At 42.9% G+C, this 12586-nt stretch overlaps 1 protein-coding gene across 1 annotated transcript in view; it reads right to left on the bottom strand.

Annotated features, from left to right (window-relative positions):
- il34 (interleukin 34) overlaps positions 1-11188 on the bottom strand; it is a 43730-nt gene extending 32542 nt beyond the window's left edge. The window contains exons 1-2 of the mRNA XM_071547509.1: positions 10973-11188; positions 3805-4136 (exon numbers count right to left, since the gene is read on the bottom strand). Of these exons, the coding sequence (XP_071403610.1) occupies positions 3805-3850 (46 nt within the window). The 5' untranslated portion in view covers positions 3851-4136; positions 10973-11188. The remainder of the gene's footprint in view (positions 1-3804; positions 4137-10972) is intronic.
- Positions 11189-12586: the final 1398 nt, after the last annotated feature.

Genomic DNA, 12586 nt, shown 5'->3' on the forward strand with positions numbered 1-12586 from the left:
TTGGCAAGAGATTAGAGCTGCAACAATTAATCGATTAATCGATTAGTTGTCAACTATTAAATTAATCGCCAACTATTTTGATAATCGATTAATCGGTTTAAGTAACCTTTTAAGAAAAATACGTCAAAATTCTCTGATTCCAGCTTCTTAAATGTGAATATTTTCTGGTTTCTTTACTCCTCTATGACAGTAAACTGAATATCTTTGGGTTGTGGACAAAACAAGACATTTGAGGACGTCATCTTGGGCTTTGGGAAACACTGATCCACATTTTTCACCATTTTCTGACATTTTATAGACCAAACAACTAATCGATTAATCGAGAAAATAATCGACAGATTAATCGACAATGAAAATAATCGTTAGTTGCAGCCCTACAAGAGATGGGCAAAAATACATCAAAATGTATCGTTTCAAATGATTAATCATCCCTCAGAAAAAGTAAGCACTCAACTCAGTATAACGCTTAAGTTAGGTGCTAAATCTTCCAGTATATAAATGATAAAAACAGATCCAGGACAGCACTCTCGGCTCTCGGCCATGGAGGGCTGTCATGATCTGCCCCTGTCTGCGTGTTCTGCCCCTGGTCTATCTCTCCCTTCACTCCCCAGTCCTGCCATCCTCCTGCCAGCCTCCAGAGGTCCTCGGACTTCCCCTCTTCACCTGTTCCCCCCTCCTGCTTCCACCACACCTGTGTGTCATCTGCCCATTAGCCTTGTGTCCTTGTTCTGCTTTTTTCTGCCTCTCATGAGCCAATCACCTCCCGGACTTTCCCCTGCCAGCCAACTGTCCCTCATTTGTGTAATCAGTCTGTGTGTATATCTTGTCTTGGTTCCTTGTAGTCTTTGTCAGTTTGTCTGTTTAGTTACCTGCTCTTTTCCTGTTGTGTTTCACAGTGTTACCTGTCCTTGTGGTGTTCCCGTGTTACCTGCCTCGTCACCCGTTTTCCTGTGGATATCTTGTTGCCGGCCAGGTTGGGTTTTTTGTCTTCCTTTGTTTGCCAGCCTGTTGCGTTTTTTGCTTTTTGGATTTCCTGATTTGTACTCGGCCTTAGTTCTTTATTAAAGTTTCAAGCTTCAGAAAAGCACTCTGCCTCGACTGTCTGCATCTGGGTCCTAGCCTCTGGGTCCTGGGTCCTAGCCTCTGCCTCCTTGACAGAGGGCCACAAGTCTGATTTCACTGATTAACACAACTTCAACCAGAGAAGAGGAACTAATCAGTGAGTGTATCTAGGACGAGGATAGGCAACCAGGTCATGGAGGACCAATGAAAACCTGCAGACTCTCAGCTCTTCATGGTACACAGCTGCCCATCCCTGCTATGGACCCTAGGTAGGGTTGCAAAATTCCGGGAATTTTCAAAGTTGGAAACTTTCCATGGGAATTAACGGGAATTTATGGGAATTAATGGGAATTTATGGGAATAAACGGGAATAAACCAGGAATTTACTAAATTGAAGGTATGCTCTTAATAGGGAACTTAAATATAGTTGGGGAAAATATATTTTAGCATAATCCTGACTAAAACAACCAGATATCATGCAAGTACAGTTGAATATCTATGCTATTCCTCAATCACATGCACATAGCACACTGCTTACTGCAGGGCTATTGAGACCACGCCCCCTACATGCAACTCAACATTCATGTTTTTGTTCTTCAATGAAAGAATTGATTGTTCAATAAAATATTTAACACTTGATAAAGTTCTACTTACAAATAAATCTGTTTTAATTGTATTATTTTGGATGGATGTCTGCTTATAACAAAACAAATATTTATGCTTGGATATGATACCTTTCCATTAAATTACCCTCAATTCCCAGTTAATTCCCATAAATTCCCATTAATTCCCATAAATTCCCATAATTCCCATGGAAAGTTTCCAATTTGGAATATTTCCAAAATTCCCCAGCTTAACTTCCCATGGAAATTTACCGGAAAGTTTCCGGAAATTTACCGGAAATTTTCCACCCCTTTGCAACCCTAACCCTAGGTACTCAATTCCAGTCCAATTCCAGTGTTTAATGAGCCAGACCTGGTCTGCATCTACTTGACACAAAGTGTGGCTCTTTAACTATCGGGGAGGAACAAAAACCTGCAGGACACCGGTCCTTGCAGACTGGAATTAGACTCTAGGGTATGAAACCACCAGGATTCTGTCTGTTGTCCTACTGCTGTGATCAGCTGCTTGCTTTTATCACTGGGGTGGCAGCAGCCTAGAGGATGCAGAAGCGGATTTGTTTTGGTCAGAATTAGTCATTAGTCGCTTCCTCTCAGGTGGCACAGGAACATACAAAGCTAGCTTGGGTAAGAAAAGGCAGAAAGGTTTATTTTCTCCAGGTGAAAGTTTTCCACTTTGATTCTGGAAAAAGCATGACAAGAACATTGGACATCAACACTATGTGGTTTCCCTGATAGCTCAGACAGAAGCGCACAGGCGAGGCGATTGAGCTGTCCATGATTTTTGCTCGCCAATTTTGGGGGTGTAACAGAAAAGTAATGTAATGAGCAGTGTAATGAATTACTGCTCCCAGGGAGTGATTTTTTTTTTTTTTTTTTTTTTAAGTATTTAAAGTCTTAATATTACTTTTGAAGTGAGTAACAAGTAATGAGGAATACATTTTTTTCAGTCCAACACTGCGTGAGACTCACAAATTTGGGATGTTCACCTCAACTGCCACTGGAATGCCGAGTGAAATGATTTCCACATGAGCTTTCTCACTCGCTTACCGTACATGAGCCCCAGTCTAAATGGCTATCCTATATTTTCTAAGTGTGAGAACAAAGTTCCTCAGTTAAGCCAACCCCTCCATCCACACATCCTGAGGTGACATCTGTCAATCAAAAGCTCCAGACAGAGAGCCTGTGTCACACCGGGTTGGCCTCTGTCCAGCCTCTGTCTTAACCTTTAAATCCAAAGGTGGTGGGTTCAGCCCTTTCTCCTGGCTATATTTACTCTCATCCAGACCATTACAGCCTATGTTGCCTACAGAGTCCAAATCAAATGGTCAACCTATTTCAGGCTACAGTTAACTGTCTACAGCCTAAACCCAATCATTCTGAACAGAAGGGTGACAGGCTGTCAGCTCAAGGCTTCTTAATGTTACTAAACAGCTTAAGCAGCCAAAACACCATTTTCTTTAGCTTCTGTTCTGTCAGAGCGAACAATGGCTTCCATTCAATGTAGCAATGCTGAGACGGAAATAACTTACAAGGGTCACTTGATGTTCCGGAACTGTCACAGCAATCACTTGACTAATGACAGATCTTCTCCTGAAAATACTGTACACTTGTGTACGAAATTTCTGTGTGTGTGTGTGTGTGTGTGTGTGTGTGTGTGTGTGTGTGTGTCAGCCTCACATTCTGTACCCAAACTAAATGCCTTGAGGTATTGCTCCACAGAGAGGACCAGTGAGTCACTGCGACATCCATGTTAACCCCCTAACCCCATTTTCATCACACAGAGACAACCAGAGATGGAGAGACGCAGCGAGAGAGAGCAAAAGAGAGAGAGAGACACTGAGAGATAGGGGGCAGAGACAGAGACAAATGGCTATATGATATAAGGCCTTTTGATATATGATTGTTGCACACATAGTACCATCCCCATCTCCTTTTTTCACTCTCTCTTCACCCATCTTTCTCTTTTTACACACGCACTGATTTAACCCTAACCCACAGAGGGAATCAAACAAAAACCAACCACAAACTGATTACACCAGAGGACCAATGCACAGCACAGAGCACACACATGTCATCACACACACACACACACACACACACACACACATGTCTCACTTACCCAAAAGGCCTCCCAGCAGGCAGGTTGAGGCGGACAGTTGGACCATACTCTGGCTTGGGCTTCAGTCCTCAGCTCCGTAGTGCTTTCAACTCAGTGCAGTGCGTATACACACACACACACACACACGCACACAGACAGCGATACACTGCCACACAATGCGTCTGCAACTCTTCAGTGTGTGTGTGTGTTCAGTGGGACACACATGGGTCGTCAGGCTTCAGGGGTCTTCAGGTCTTCACAGCATGTTCCGACACTTCTGAAACACGTTGGCAGAAGCACATGCTGGTTTTTTATAAGCTCTCGCGCCCCTGTTGCTCTCTGCTCTTGACAGCCTGAAACCAAGAAACCAAAAACAGAGAGTCACAGACGGGAAACAGACAGAGAAACTGGCAGACAGACAGAAAGAGGGTCGGACAGTCATTCAAGCAGTTTGGTGGAGGCAGGCAAGATAAAAAGGCACAAAGAAAGATAAAATCCCTTTCTGCCTTCAGGCCTTCTGGTTTCATAAACTCAATGTAAAAATAAATAAGCCCAGGGCCTTCCTCTGGTCAGTTCACATGCAAGCTGCAGTTTTAAAGGCACAACACCAAGGAGCAGGCAGGCATTTCCACCAGGCCTGACAAAGTGTTAAGAACCTCTGCTGCAGTCAAATCACTTCTATATTGTGTCCACACATGTTTTATGACTGGTACTTACAATTAGCAACTAGCAACTTGTAGTTGTATATCACCTTTTTTTTAAATGTGCAAAAACATTTCCACATTAACTTGTGCACAAAAGACATACAGTATATAACACATTTCCCCTATAGAATTTTTTACACGATTAGCTAGTGGTGATGCTAAATTTTGCCTAATTTTTGACTACCGAACCAGAGGAGATGTGGTCTGAACAGAGTGCATGGAGTGTATATTTCTCCAGCCTGGGCTTTTATTCGCTGTACTAGATGGCTAATCAAAGATGACAGTGAGAAAACACCACAGAGGTTCAATTTCCATACAAAAACAATCTTTATTGAGTTCTCAATTGAGGATGATAGGACTGGAGAGCTTCTGGAAACCAACAACTATGTCTAGCAAGAAGGTGCTGTATGGCAGAGGGTGCAGATATTCCACTAAAGAGGAGAGGATTTTTAATCGTTAAATGCCTTCATTTCATTGGCAAGTTTTCACAGAACATGATTAAAAAACTAACTCTGACGCGGTTCAGCATCTTGCCTTGTTCATCTCCACTGGCTCATCGCATGGAAGCGTCAAATGTTCATTTTACAAAAATCTGTACGCATAGACAGTGTATCATGAAGAATTACATTCATAAACACTGTGTCACATGTAGAATTGAAATGTGTGTTTAATTTCATGTGTGCAAAAGTTGATGTACAACTACAAATATTTTTTTTTACGCATTCCCAAATGTTGATATACAACCACAAGTTGGGAAACATTTGTGAACATTGCGCACGTTCAGAAATGTACTAGAATCGCTTTGACCCCATACCTCTGACATCAGAACCATAATAAATAAAAAAAAGGTTAGAGCAGCAGCACATGGCTGGGCATCCTGACTCTACAGAGGTCCCACTGTGAAGCCGGACCAAAGACGGCGATTAATCTCCTTTGATTCTCTCTGAAGCCTCAGAATTCCCTCGGAGATCTCGTGCTTCACGATCCTAGATGCTTTTTCCACTGTGTTACTACGCTGTGCTGTACAGGATGTTTTTTCTGTTCGGTGCACAGTTTGATCCACCGCAGGGACATTAGCAATGTTCTGGTAAGGTGCCCGAACATAGTTGTTACTGGGCCGCTTTCAAAGGGATGATGTCACTATGTTGCTCCCCCATACAAACGAAGCCAAAACTGCTCACTGAGTACTGTAGCATACTCATAGCAGGTTGAGTGCAGGTACAGCACACTACTAATTCTACTAGATCTGCAGAGGGCCAGTATCAAAAAACAACTATACTGTACCGACTTCAGTACATCATCAATACCAATTTTAAAGCAATGAAACGTATTCTGTTTGATTCTTACAATGGAATCTCAAGTTTGCTAAAAGCCTTTTTATTGGAACAAATATTGACATTAAAAATGTTTGATGATACCTCGCCTGAGATCTGCAGCACTCCTGCTACAGCGGGCTGGACCAGGCGGGGTAAAGTGCAGCTGCACTCACTTCTCACTTCTCAGAACTGGCACTCAGTGATTTCTGGACGTTTCTTCTCACTTTGTCAAAATAATGGTCCTGCTTTCAATAAGAATGGCAATTTGTTGGCAGTAAAATCACGGCCACTTCCAGCAGCATCTGAGAGGAATGTTTTTTTTCCCTAAAGAAGTGAGTCCACTATCCATGGAATTTTTGTACGATTGTTTGTTTGCCCATCCATCATGCTCAATATCTCAGATGCAGCTGCTTTTGACAAAATGATGCATTTCACCATTGAGGTCTGTCTTTTAACAAAAACAAAAAATACACTGAATGGCCTGGGGGGGGCGCTACAATTACAGGCGTATGACATTCAGTATGTGCAACGATTAGGCCCAGAGGTGGACTGCATCATGCATGGGGGACAACAACACACTGTTGCCCAAAAACCAGGAGGAACCCACTGGGCTGCTGAGTGTGTGGACCGGCTGGACGCCTCGGATGCAATAATTCCATAAACCGAGCAATTTAGTAACTGAATTGGTTGAACTGAGTTTCACTGGCCCTCTCTTTCCTTTTCTGTGTGTCAGACTGGCAGTGGCACACACACACACACATATACACACACTGCTACTGACACGCCCCTCCACATGCAAAACAAAATCCAAAATCGTCACCAAAAGTGGGAGCTGAAATAGCACGGATTAAGAAAAATCAAAGCACTGCAAGAGGATTCAGCAAAACAAGGTTATGTGTTTATATTAAATTAGTCATACATATTGCCATATATTTCTCCAAGTTTTAGCTGAGTTAGGGTTAGCACCCCTCCACCCACACCCCCTGAAAATGAGTCCCACTCTACTGAGTAAGTAAGCTGAGAAGGTTATACATTAGGGAAGACACAGAGGAAAACGTTCTGTCAGCGGTCCATCCTCGGCCAGCAGGGGGGCAACAGCTAACATCAGGAGGGAGTCTGAACCACTATGCGACTCTGACAGACTGTTTACTTTTCCATGCGTTTTCCCAAAGAGCTTAAGTTATCAAGGGGCTCCATCTGAGGATTTTGTTTTCCAACGAAGGGAATGCTGCTCCCTATCGCTTTTCAGTTCACAGCTTCAGATGTAGGAAAGCCATCTGCCTCCATACACTACAGTGTCAGTTTTAGACGCTGCAAAATGTGAAAAGCTTTATATCAGCTGGGGGCAAGAAATATGAGCCAAAGATGAAATAAAAATAAACAGAAAAATTTACATATGCTGAACAGTCACATTCAAAGCTCTGTGCACCACTTTTTGCATGCAATCAATCCCTGTTTCATGTGTACTAAACACTGGCAATTATGCGTTCAACACTTCATATCATGTGTTTTCTGACTCACAGGATTCGCAGGAACAAAATCTATCAAATTTAGCCTTTTTCCGCCCAAAAAAGCTTGCATCAGGTCCTCTGACTGTATCTCAGGGTATTGGATGGACTCTAATTCAGAAAGCATGAGCACAGTGCATGACAGGTTCGCAGTGGAGTTCACATCCTGAACCATAAACCACAAACTGGCACCCTCCAACGTCCTTACTTGACAATATATTGGTTTCACTTTCAGAGGAGATTCTGCTGTCTAAGCCCTCTGTTGACTTCACTTGTAAGATAGGTGACAAAATCCCTTGTCCAGCCTCCCTCGTGAAAGCCTGCCACTGAATATGATAATCATGTCATGATAAAAATGTTCCAATTGCAAGTAAAGGAGGCAGGGTGCAGGAGTTTCTTCTAATGTTTTGAAAGAAATCGCATGGAGTCTAGAATCTCTTCTGAATGTCTACACTTATATCAAATATTGTGTAATTCTCAGCACATCTGTGCGTCTAGTTTGGGACAGAACATGGAAGTCACTTTTCAACATAACATACCGATAACAGAATATGTTGTTTCAAAACATGCTCATACAAATAGGTTGACCCAAACTAGACAGGTGTTGAAAACAGCATATCTTTTTTAAGAGTGTATATATTTATAAAACAGTACAGCTATGAGTCAGCTCCCCTCCCTCCGGCTCTCTAATTCCCCTCCCTGCTCTCTCTCTGTGTCTCTCTCTTCCTCTTGATGCTTTTGCCTAATGCACAAAGCCTTGTTCCAGCACTCCACTGCACTTCAGAGTTCACAGGGACACACAGATAAGAGAGAGCGAGTCCGCAGCTTGCCGACTAGCTCATTGACTCGCTGGCTGGCTGGCTGGCTGAATGATTGCCAAAGAAATTGCGTGAAATCATCACGAGCCACCAGCGAAATGATAGGACTGTCAGTTCTGCATGCCGCTGTGGCAGGCAGCCAACCTCTGAAATTTGCTGAAAAATTTGCTGAGGAAATCTACAAATCACCGAATCTGACTGATGAAACAGTTCAGATGAGAGCAAAAGATGAGATTTTGAACAATGCGATCTTGATTGTGAAAGTAGAGCGGTCTCCATTAGAACAATGTCCGGAGGGTTTGGTAATCACAGGAAACTACTTCAGTGAGTCCTGGCCCAACTAAAGTAAAACTTGGTGCAGAAGTATATCATTTCAAAGCCGCTATGAGTATGATTTTTGTTGATATGAAATCTAAGTCCTGGCGATAATTTTTAACCCTTGAGACACACAAAAAATAGTTACCACTGCTGGAAAACTGCCCCATAAAAGCATGAAAATTCATAATAAAGCCTTATTTATTACCCCAAACAAACAGGGAGACTTCAGTTAGTTTACATCATGATATAAGCACCCAAACTGCCATTTGCAAGCCACAGCAAGCCCAGAAACTGATACTGGGTAATAACACCATAACAGTTGCTATCGCACATTGGTCTACTTATCATTTAATTTCTTTTACTTTCTCTTTCTTTCTGTTTGTTTATTTGTCCCTTTGTTGTTGTCTGGCCAAACTGCTGCAGCAGCTGCATACGCACGACTGATCCTGAATCAGCTCTTACGCTTGAAAACAGTTTGAGAAGACAGACTTCAGCCACAGCCATCACAGTCCCTCTGCTCAGTGTTCTATTTTCTAAGTCTATACATTCAAAATATTTCATACCACCCTCAGTTAAACAAAGCAACACTAACCTAAACTGAGAGAACTGCTAATCTAGGTTCAGTTCGGATCACAACAAGGCATTTCGTTCACCACACAGGCCTAAAGGGATCAGGGGACCTGTCTAATAACAGTAATAACAGCCCCGAGTTTTAACATTTGACACTCTTTCAAAGGGCTCACATGATCCCAGGGGTCATTACAACCATTACGCCGACTGTCATTCAAGCAAAATAATCCAAAACAGTGAAACAGTGAAAAAGGAAATTGATACATCTTCTTTCTAGGGCACGGTGACACTGGAGTCCACCAGCACTGATTCAGCAGTGAGGGATGAACGCTGCTGGAAAGTCGCCACAGCTGCTGAGTAAAAACTCTAAAAATCCACTGTTCCACCCAAAACTAAGAAGAAAACTCTGGCTACAGCGTGGAAATCTCCCCCGATATAAAAATCACTACGAAGCGCTGCAATGATTAACGTGACTATCAATAACTTTCCATTGTGATAAGCGGATTGATGGAGTCAGTCAGTATGTTTTCAGTTCGTTGCATTCAACAGAGTCACTGAGTTCAGTTTTGGACACGACCCTCCCTCCACACACATTTTTTACATTGCGCTTTCATGCACAAATACGCACATATCGGACATGCAAACCAGGATACATAGGTTGCTCTTAGTTTCTCTTTTCCTCCTCTTGCTGTCTCTCTCTCTTTACACACACACACACACACACACAGCGGGCCAGGGCGCTGACATTGCTCGGGGCTGACTCACCACAGCTCTCTCCCTTCTCTCTCTCTTCTTGGCTCCTATCCCCCTCTGTTCCCCCCTCTGTTCTCTCTCTGGACTTCTTGATCCTTGGTTTTCTTTTTAGTCCTGCCTGCCCCTCAGCCCCCTGATCCAACACAACATAATAATGATGTCCACTATATCTCAATTACAATCCCAAAAAGACTCATTCGCCCTAAACTGGCCAAACGCCTTCAGCAATAGCAAGCAGTAGGCAGGATGCCCAGTGTGGCAGTAAGTGGTCTAAAGATAAAAGGCTGCATGTGTTGTCTATCTGCAATAGAGCCCAAGCAGAATGATGAATGGCGGCTATCCACTGAATCCTGTCCCTTGTTCAATTTTATTTGAACGGAAATTAGAGGTTACATTTGCAAATTAATAGCCAAAAATACCAATTCTCCTCTCAACCACAGCCATAATCACAACTGCATGACAGCAGACGTGAGGTGGCTCAGGTCAAAGAAACAAATAACAAGTCTTGGACAAGCATGAATTGTCTGTGGCTTTATCGAATTATGTGTACTCTGGATTTAATCATTTACCCTTTTGGAATAAAAATGCAATTAACCTGGACTTGAATATGACTGCACACCATGTATATATTCTGCATCTTTCACATTGTTTTCATTCAGAATCTCATATTCCTCTCATTCATTGTGTATATATATATGTATATATATATATATACATATATATATACTGTATATTGATTAGATAGCCTATATATAATTTTCCCCCTATTCCATGCTGCATTTCAGTCTTTTTTGTCTCAGTAAGTTCGACAACTCATGCTATTTTGCACACTTCATTCACTTTAGCTCTGATTTATACTCTTATCCGCGTGCTCTATCCTGCTGCTGTGACGCCCAAATTCCCCACTGGGATCAATAATGTTTCATTTTATCTGACTTGACCTGATGACAGCTGCTAGGTTTATGGTTACGCGAGTCGTTGCATAACCAACAGGCTACAGTGTTGTCTATCAGACAACGTCTGATGTTCACTTTCACCCTTTGTAGGCTCCTTGTTTTCCCCAGCTAGCAACGAAGCTCCACCTGAGCCGTAAACACACACCTGGCGAAAGTGAAAGTTTACGCCGCAACTGGGCAACACACACACACACACACACACACACACATACACACACACACACACACACACACACACACACACACCTGTATCTCCAGGAAAAGAAGGAAGTTCGTGCTCTTCAAATCTCCATCCAGGTTCAGGGAGCGACACGCGCAGCAGCCACAGAGTCAGCACGCGCACGCACGCACCTCTTATCTAGCCCCGGTTCCAGGGATGCGTAAAGGCTGTATCCGTTCAGAGCTGGTGCCTTAATGTGGGGTCATTAAATTAGTGCGGCGACCGGGCCAACAGCAGCGGCGTCCCAGCGGAACACAACAATTAAAGTGATCAGAGGAAGTCCATCACAGGCTCTGTTACGGTCCACGCTGCCGGAGTGCGCTCTGAGCGTCTGGCCAAGTGCGCAACAGGCTGAGCTACTAGCTACTGCTCCCTCCAGCTGCATGAAGCCACACACACACACACACACACACAGGAAGTTAGCGGAGTTCGCCTTCAAAATAAAAGCCTGCAGGTCGCACAGCATACCGTACCTGCGATATCCTGGGACCTTCCGTTGTTTCATGATACCATGTCCCAGGAACATTCTCTCTCTCCCCCATCTTTCCTGTTTCAATGTAGACCTATTTGTTAGCTAGGATATCAAATGAATAAGCAAAACGAAAAGAAAGAATAAGTAGGCCTCGGCTAAGTATTGAGGTATACACGACAAAAATTCAAAATCCTCAGTGGAATCAATGAGAAAAAGATCTATAGCCTAATGAGAAAACAGCCTATGGACATCGGAGAAATTGAGAATGGCTCGTTTACACGATTTAATCAAGTTGACTAGACTCACTGAATGAGACAACTCAGCAACAATCAGACAGGGGAGCTTCATGTTACATGGATCCTTACCATAAACACATATGAGCACGCACGCACACGTACGCGCGCGCGCGCACACTCACTCACACACACACACACACACACACACACACACACACACACACAGTAATCTCTTACACACACAAGAAATCAGTATGGTGTTAAGTCTACAACATATAATGGGATGCTGGATGGTACAAGCTCCACACTGCATCAACAATACACTGCACAAACATTTCACAATGCTCAGCACTGCAGCCAGCTGGCGAATGCAGTCAGCTCAGCTCATCCTGACTCAGACACAATCAATATCTCCTTATAATGAGAAACGTTTCTCGTTATAACGAGATATGTTGGTATCTCATTATAACGAGAAACGTTTCTCCTTATAATGAGATAAGTTGGTATGTCGTAATAACGAGAAAAGATGTCATTACAACGTGAAAATATCTTGTTATAATGAGAAAAATATCTCGTTATAACGAGATAGTGAGCCTATATTTTTCTCCCACTGTGACATCAATACGCTGTCGCATAACAGTTTAGTGACAAATAGACTAATAGACACGTATGGACTTGATACCCCTATGGGAAAAAAACACTTTAGGGAAAACAAATGTATTTTCACTTAGTAGCCTACTTCCTTCTTAATTATGCCCTTTATTTACACGCTGGCACTTTCTATTAGGCTACAAAAAAAACAGCAGTACGTGGATCTTATTTTGGACGTTAGAGCGGAAGTCCTATTTATTAATCGTGTTTAGCTTTACACTGGTTAGGCTCCGTCTGCTGTCCGTCGTCGGGTCTCCAGCACAAGTGATTTTCAGTGCAGT

This window comes from Centroberyx affinis, unplaced genomic scaffold (assembly GCF_046629955.1).
Source record: "Centroberyx affinis isolate AG114_WGS23_722 - 3 ecotype Tasmania unplaced genomic scaffold, CSIRO-AGI_Caff_v1 ptg000270l_1, whole genome shotgun sequence".
NCBI lineage: Eukaryota > Metazoa > Chordata > Actinopteri > Beryciformes > Berycidae > Centroberyx > Centroberyx affinis.